At 57.1% G+C, this 8,177-nt stretch overlaps 1 protein-coding gene across 1 annotated transcript; it reads left to right on the forward strand.

Moving 5' to 3' along the window:
* Positions 1 to 6,134: 6,134 nt before the first annotated feature.
* Positions 6,135 to 7,870, forward strand: SIX6 (SIX homeobox 6). The gene is made up of 2 exons (XM_040559027.1): positions 6,135 to 6,955; positions 7,677 to 7,870. Exons 1-2 carry the CDS (start codon positions 6,384 to 6,386, stop codon positions 7,843 to 7,845), a joined length of 741 nt encoding a protein of 246 aa, XP_040414961.1. The 5' UTR covers positions 6,135 to 6,383; the 3' UTR covers positions 7,846 to 7,870.
* The last annotated feature ends 307 nt before the right edge of the window (positions 7,871 to 8,177 follow it).

The following is an 8,177-nucleotide window of genomic DNA, read 5'->3' on the forward strand; positions in this document are numbered from 1 at the left end:
TACTGCGATGGTGTTCGTTAACACCTCTCGATGGCCCAAGTGCCTTAAGCAACGATACCAAGAGAGGCTGAGGTTCCCAGAAGTCCCACCCGAGCTCACCCGGAAGGGTGCCAGTCATTTCAACAGGCTTTGGATAAAGCCAGCGGGGACTTCCCGGTTAATTCCCTCTAAGGACTGTCAAGGGCTGGTCCCCACTGGGGTTCTTCAGGGCTCCTGAGCTCCTTTAACCCATTTATTTATTACAAGGACGCCCGACCCGAGGCTGTCACTGTGCACCCACCAAAAAAACGGTTTCTGAAGGCTGCAGAAACGAGGGCTTTGTGTCCCGCTGGTTCCTCCTTGTTTGTTTTGCCTTGCTTCCCAACAGCATTCATCTAAAGAAACCCAAAGTCATAAACAACTACTTTCATTATCGACCGGCAAGCAGGAAGGACTCTTTCATAGTATCATCTCCAATCAATGCTGAATGGCTTGCATTCCTCTGAAAAGAGATATGGTCAATGCAGGGCTCTGAAAGGGCTCCCAAACCAGCTCCCTCCCGGCTGGCAGACCACCAGGGCTTGTGACTCCCGTCGCGGAGAGCCCTAACACTGTCTCTCTGTGGACTCAGCTCTTGCTCTTAGGGCTTCACATGCCCCTTTCATTTCGGCGAGCTCCCCTCAGCCTCCTCCAGCTGATGCAAAGGGCTAAGGACCCCCGGCCCTTCCTCTCAGGGAGGACAGGACACCCTGTCCCGCGTCCCCATGAACGAGTCTGGGGACATCTCTAGGGCCAGATCCCCCAAGAGGAAAGTAGGGAAGCGACGTTTTCTTTTGCTTCTTAGGTGCCCCATGGTTTTCCTCCCGCAGAAGGAGACCGGCCGGTGTCTGCGCTCCCACGGGGTGCCTGAAGGGTTTTGGAGATGCCGAGGGGGGAGCGACCCAGGCAAGTGTCCCCGATCCTTTTTCCGAGCCCGGGGTGCCAGAGCTGGAGCCGGAGCTGGACTGCCCTGGGCGTGCTGCTGCTGAAAGAGCCCCCAGAGCTGCCGAGATGCTCCCTCGCCAAAAACGAGGGACCCCAGCTCCCGAGCAGTTTCCATCCTCAGCGAGCAACCTCTGGGTTCCCAGATCAGCCCTGAGCCAGCTTTGCCCCATGTGCACAACTCCAGAAGACGTGTAGACACGCATGTGGGCACCAAGCTGTCCCAGGGTCTCTCATCCTGATCCTTCACGCTTCCCCAAACACATGAATTGCCCCCATTGCTGCGTTCCGTTAAATAGGTGGTTTGGTGACAGCCCTCGTCCCCGTCCTGGGAGAATACGCGGTATTTGAGGGATTTTGTTTGCATTTCCAAAGACACGAAATATTTTTCCGCATGAGCACCTTCTTTTCGCAAAGGAGCTGTTCCTATGGGAAAAAGGTGTAAAAGAGGGAATATTTGGGGGAGGAAATACGTATGAGCAGAAACTTCTGTGTTTATTTGAACATTTTATTTTTTCTTTATTTGTTTGTTTGTTTCCTTTTGTTCGAATTTTCAGATAAAACCCTGAAGGAAAACAGGAATTTTAAGCGGAGTGAAGGCTTTAAGTGAACACACCCCAGTTAAAAAGAGATTCGGTGCTGTGTGCATTTATCCGCGGGTAAAGGCAGGGGGCAAACAAATCCGGGTGCATCGGGGACCTTAAATCAGGCCCATAACCTCAGGAAAACTGAAGAGAGATCTCGGATGTGGGAGATCCGTCCTGCCTGCAGCCCTGGCCTTGGCCAGGGCCATGTGCAAGGAGGGTCTTCACTTTCCAGTCTCCAAATAATTCAGGTTTTTAAGTTCTCAGTGTTTATTTCTAACATGAAATACACTGCCTGTGGTCTGATGCTTCGTATTATGGGGAACCCAAATAATCCGCAGGACAAACGCTTGATCAATAAGTAGTGAGAGTAGAAAGCGGGGAAACACCCCTGTCTGTCCGGCAGCATTTTAAGGGATTCTCCGGGGTTTCCGAAGGTTTTCTGAACTTTAAGTGAGGACTCAGCCTGCAAACTCTCTCTAACATTGAGCAGATTACGACTTTAAACACAGCCCTTTTTAGGAAGAAACGGAAAGACTGATAACCGCTTTTTCAACAAACCTGGCGCTTTTAACACTGAAAATAAGAAAGGCGAGGACACGAAAACCAACGAAACCCGGGCGTTTCCCCCCACATCACCCCAGCGGGGGTCCGAGAGCCCCCAGCCGGTCCTGCAGGGGCCAGAGAGGCAGCGAGCCCGCTGCTCCGGCCGAGCATCCCTGCTCCTCCGGGCCGGGGGGGAAAGCCACCAGGGATGCTCCCCGGTGCCTGCCCGACCCGGAGCATCTCTCCGGTCCCGAGGCACAAAACGCCGCCTGATTTCCCGGGGACCCGCCCCAGGGGCTCTCAGCCAGCGTTGCAGACCCGGTTAGCATCACTTGGTGAACTTCCGCAGCGAGCCCGCCGAGACCTCTAAAGTGGGGCTTCTCCTTCCCGGGGGCGGGGATTTTTTTTTTTTAATGCAATGCTTAACGCCAATCAAAGGCTTAAAAAAGTGTATTCGCACCTCGGCTGCCTTTGAAAACTGCTTCTGCAGAAAGGACCGCAGGGGACTGCGCTGCCGGGCCGGGGGGGCACAGCTCTGCCGCTCCCAGGGCTAGGATGCTCCGCTGTCCGCAGGCCAAAGGACACACCGTGCAGAGCTTTTGCTTAATCTTTATTTTTAATGTGCAATTTTATTCCTCGTCCTCCACTGGATCCCTCTCTGCAGGGATAACCCCGCACGCTACCTGTAGCGGGGGTCGGAGCCGTGCCTTAAATTAAGGTTGCTGGTGCTGGCTCTCAACGTCACGGACGGTGCCCTTGGTATTTGGGGAAAAAACCTACAGAAACACAGCGGGCACACCCCGGGGGGATGCTGGTGTCACACAACGAAGCCCCCCGCCGCCCAGGACCCCCTCGGGCTGTGCCACTTCCCCGGTCCCGAGCTGGAGAGGGCGCGGAGCTGCAGGAGCCGGGCTGTTTTTCCCCTTCTAAATGGTTAAGGGTCACCTTTTAAATGGTTAAGGCAGGATTCCTAGGGGTTTTTTCGGTGTTGCCTTTCCTTTCTTTCACCCCCCCCCCCCTCGCAGCAGATCCTCCAGCGCTCCCCAGCCGGGCCGGTTCCTGGGGAACAAAGGCTGGGGACAGGGGGACAGCCCCTCGCCCCTGCGAGCTGCTCTCCCTCCTCTTAATGAGGATTCATTTCTTTAGCCTACAGTCCTGGCTTTCATTATGGAGCCTGTCTCGCTCTGTTCATGGTCATTAGGCTGCAGCCCAGTAACTCCCTTCGCCAGATCATGCGCACGATTTAAAAAAAAAAAAAAAAAAAAAAAAAGAAAAGAAAAAAAAAATCCTACAGTGATATTAATAACAATCACCCTCACACGGCCAGGAGGAATTAGGCACCCAGCAGCACAGCCTTTCCACATTTCCACCTCTCAGGCAGGGGTTTTCTGCCCCGGCCCGGCCCGGGATGCTCGAGGGGGCGGCCGGGCGGGGGCAGCGGTCGCCCCGTCCCACCCGTTCCCTTGGGAAGCCCGATGCTCACACCGAGGAGCTCGGGGTTTTTATTTCTTGCCCTTGGTTATTTGGGACCTTTCACTGAGCTGCTCAAGTTACTCTTTTTTTTTCTTTTTTTTTTTTTTTCTTTTTTCCCCAGCGGAGAGGACATGGATGGGGTAGAAAGGGGACTCTCCATCACCCTTTGAACCTCAGCAATGTTTGCAGATATTTTCCCCTTCTCTGATTTTTTTTTCTTTCCCCCCCTTTTCCCTAAGCGGAAACCTAACCTGGCTCTGCAAAGTGAAGCCGAAAAGTCCCCCCTTTTATTATTTTTTTTTCAAGTTTCTGCGGTGTGCCCCTGAACTAGTGAGTTTTGTCTGTGCTTTTCTGTCTCCCCGGCTCTGTCGGGTTTTATGAAAATGAGCAGTATTGAAAGCTTTTCCATCCCGCTAGCTGTGAGCCTCACATAAATGATGTAAATGGCTCGGAGGGTTTTTTTCAAGTGAACTGTGTAGATCTGTGAAAATAATATCAGGGTTTTCCGTCAGAATGAGCTTAGCACTGTACTGAGGCGTACCATAATCTGACCCGACACCTCCGACCATCTGCGCTATCTATCTGCCTTCTGATTTACCAAATCTTCGCAAGCAAAAGACAAATTGTACTTGATACTAAAGAAAAGACGGCGAGCCCCAGCCCGGCTTCTTTCTGCGGGGAAATGATGGGAGAAAATATAAATCTGTTTAATTTCGGTCCGTGGGCAGCTAGCAAAGGGGCTTTCTGAAAGAAGGAAAGGGAAACAAAACCAGCAAGAATGATAATAATAAAAATGAAGGAATGAGAGGGGAGGAAAGAGTCAACGGCGAGATATCAAATTAAGGAGGCATTTCTTTGACAAGTGCTCTAGAAAAAAAAAAAAAAAAAAAGAAAGAATAGGAAAAAAAAAAAAGTGCATTGCAAAAGGCGGAAGAAAGAGCATATTGAGCTTAATTCAAAATATGTGCTGCCTTTCCAAGCATGGCCCCTGATGTTCCCGGGAAGAAATTGCCACAGAGCCGCTACGTGCAGAATAAAGAGCGGCTTCTGCCTATTGGCTTTCCTCTCCCGGAGAACAACTGGGACCCTCACAGCCCAGGGGTGCTTCCCTTCCCGGCCCGGGATGAAAAATAAACCCGCACGGAGGCTGCCTACGAGGTGATCAATATTTCAAAAGATTCCCGAAATCTGCTTCGAGTCGCTGTCCTGACCTACAAATGACTTCTCACTCCCCGGCACTGTTCTCGGCGTCTGTTCGGGGCCATTCAGCCGAGAACAATAAGGTTTTAGATGTTAGGGGGGGGGCGAAATCATAAAGCTTTAGGAGAACAGAGAGGGGCGATGAGCTCTTTACAGATAATTCCTCGTCTCACTTATAGGGAGCCGGGGGAGAGTTTTCCCTTCAACCTCGGCTCCTCCCGCAGCCCTCCGGCTGTATCCGTTGTCCCTGGCGCTCCCCGCCGCACCGGTGCGACCCTAAAAGCCGATTTGGGTCCGGTTCGTCGGCCCTGTCTTCCCCCCCGTCCGACCCCACAGAGCCCCGAGCCCCGGGGGTCCCCACCGGAGACCCCTTTTGAGCCTCTCCCACCGGTCGGGATGGGAAGGGCGGCGTGGGATGGGGGCTGCGGGACGGGGCGGTCGGGGAGAGGGATGGGGACATGGGGAGAGGGATGGGGATATAGGGAGAGGGATGGGGACACGGGGAGAGGGATGGGAATGTAGGGAGAGGGATGGGGACACGGGGAGAGGGATAGGGATATAGGGGGAGGGATGGGGACACGGGGAGAGGGATGGGGACATGGGGAGAGGGATGGGGACATGGGGAGAGGGATGGGGATGTAGGGAGAAGGATGAGGATACGGGGAGAGGGATGGGGACGCGGGGAGAGGGATGGGGACATGGGGAGAGGGATGGGGACATGAGGAGAAGGATGGGGACACGGGGAGAGGGATGGGGACACGGGGAGAGGGATGGGGACACGGGGAGAGGGATGGGGACATGGGGAGAGGGATGGGGACATGAGGAGAAGGATGGGGACACGGGGAGAGGGATGGGGACACGGGGAGAGGGATGGGGACACGGGGAGAGGGATGGGGACATGGGGAGAGGGATGGGGACATAGGGAGAGAGGGATGGGGACACGGGGAGAATGGGGAGTACAGGGAGAGGGATGGGGACCCGGACACCGGGTCGCGGACCCGAGCAGCGGGGTCGGGGAGCAGGGCAGCGGGACGGGGACCCTCGCCGGGCCGCCCGGGGCCCCGGTTGCCGTCGGTGCCGGGGAAGGAGGCGCCGGGGCCGGGCTGCCGGTGATTGGCAGCGCGGGGCCGTGAGTGGCAGCCCCGCCATGGAAACCCGGAGCCAATCTCCCGGGCCCGGCAGCGAATCAGCCGCTCCCGCAGCAGCGCGGCGGCGGCGTGGAGCTTTGCTTGTGCCTTTTCTATTTTTTTTTTTTTTAACCTTTTTCTTTTTTTTCCCCTTTTTTTTTTTTCTCCCCCTCTTTCCCATCCCTCCCCCCCCCCCCCGCGCCCTCCTTCCCTCCCTCCCTCCCTCCCTCCCCCCTCTTCCTCCATCCTCCTCCTCCTCTCCCCTACCCACCGCCCCCCAGTCGCCGGAGCTGCCGAGCTCTGCCCATCTCCTCTCCCTCCTTGCAGCGGGGCAGCTCCGCCGGCTCGGGAGAAGGCAGCAGAGGGGCGAGGGGAGGCCTCGGTGGGGCGGGGGGGGGGGTGGGGGACGCCGCCGGCCGCTTCCCCGCCGCGGGGCCGGTGCCCGGGGGCGGCGGGGTGCTCGGAGCGCGGAGCGGAGCCCGGCGCCGCCTCCATGTTCCAGCTGCCCATCCTCAATTTCAGCCCGCAGCAGGTGGCCGGGGTATGCGAGACCCTGGAGGAGAGCGGGGACATCGAGCGCCTGGGGCGCTTCCTCTGGTCCCTGCCCGTGGCCCCCGCGGCTTGCGAGGCTCTCAACAAGAACGAGTCGGTGCTGAGAGCCCGGGCCATCGTGGCCTTCCACACGGGGAACTACCGGGAGCTCTACCACATCCTGGAGAACCACAAGTTCACCAAGGAGTCCCACGCCAAGCTGCAAGCCCTCTGGCTGGAAGCTCACTACCAGGAGGCGGAGAAGCTGCGGGGGCGACCCCTGGGGCCGGTGGACAAGTACCGGGTGAGGAAGAAGTTCCCCCTGCCCCGCACCATCTGGGACGGCGAGCAGAAGACGCATTGCTTCAAGGAGCGGACGAGGCATTTGCTGCGGGAGTGGTACCTGCAGGACCCTTACCCCAACCCCAGCAAAAAGCGGGAACTGGCTCAGGCCACGGGACTTACCCCCACGCAGGTGGGCAACTGGTTCAAAAACCGCAGGCAAAGGGACAGGGCGGCAGCCGCCAAGAACAGGTAGGTGCTGCCCGCCCCGTCGGGGCGCCCGGCCCCGAGCCCCCGGGCTCGCTTCTCCGCCGGGGGCCCCGCCGTGATGCTGGAGTTTCTCCCGGGGAAAAGCAGCGAGCTAAGGCAGGAGCAGAGGGGGGAAACCCTACGGGGTCCTTTCTTCTTTTATTTTCCTTTATTTTCCTTTTTTTTTTTTCTGTTTCCTTTTTTTTTTCTTTTTTAATGATGGGACCCCCCGGCTGGGGATGCTGCCGTGACCCCAGCAGAACCTGGAGGGAGGAAAAAGGGCCCTTCGCCGCTGCTGAGCGGGGAGAAGCCCCCTTCAAAGTTTTCCCCGGCCATACCGAGCCCAATTTCACACAGGGCTGCGTGGGGCAGAGCCGGCAATGCCCTTCCCCGGCGCTCCGGCCCCATTTCCCTGCTCTTCCCCACTAAGCCTCGGAGCCACCCGGCAGCGTGCCTCGGGTCACTTTTTTCTTTCTTTTCTATTTTTTCCCTTCCCTTAAAGAGCAAAATAGCTGCCCACAACGCCTGGCAGCGGCACAAGCGGCGGGGGGAGCGGATCCCCCGACGTTTTGGAGCCCGGGGAGGGGTCCCACTGTCCCCGCAACCCCTGCCGGAGAGGGGTCGGAGCCGCCGGACTGGGGAAACTGGGTTGAACTGGAGGTTGGGGCGGCCTGGGGAGAGCGGGGCCGGGCGGTGATGCTGTGTGTGTGCCCCTTCCTTGCAGGCTACAGCAGCAGGTGCTAGCGCAGGGCTCGGGGCGCTCGCTGCAAGCGGAGGAGGAGAGCGGCGGGGAGGCGCTGGGGGCCCCCTCCAGCCCCGCCGCCAGCCTCTCCAGCAAGGCGGCCACCTCCGCCATCTCCATCACATCCAGCGACAGTGAATGTGACATCTGACGCCGACATCCACGACAAAGCCGGGAGGGGGGGGGGGGGGGGGGGGCGAAGCCGGCAGGTCGAGCTCCATCCATCCCCACCCCCACCCCCCACCCCGGTGCCATCCCGTGGGGGGGGCGCGGAGCGCGGCCCCGCAGCGGACTGCATTCAGAAAAAAAAACACACACAAAAACGGGATCAAAAGTCCTTGTCGCCTTTATTCCGAAGGAGTCGCAGAGTTCATGCCTAAAAAAAAAAAAAAAAAAAAAAAAAAAAAAAGAAAAGAGAAATAAATAAGTAAATCAATCACAAAACGTAAAAAAAAAAAAAATACTCAGAAAAAAATAAGAAAA

Source organism: Cygnus olor, chromosome 5, assembly GCF_009769625.2.
Source record: "Cygnus olor isolate bCygOlo1 chromosome 5, bCygOlo1.pri.v2, whole genome shotgun sequence".
Lineage (NCBI taxonomy): Eukaryota > Metazoa > Chordata > Aves > Anseriformes > Anatidae > Cygnus > Cygnus olor.

Bases quoted from the DNA above. Each gene is read 5' to 3' on its own strand.
- SIX6 (XM_040559027.1), top strand. From the start codon at position 6,384: ATGTTCCAGCTGCCCATCCTCAATTTCAGCCCGCAGCAGGTGGCCGGG. The intron at 6,956-7,676 runs GTAGGTGCTGCC...CCTTCCTTGCAG, and splicing joins GCGGCAGCCGCCAAGAACAG to GCTACAGCAGCAGGTGCTAG.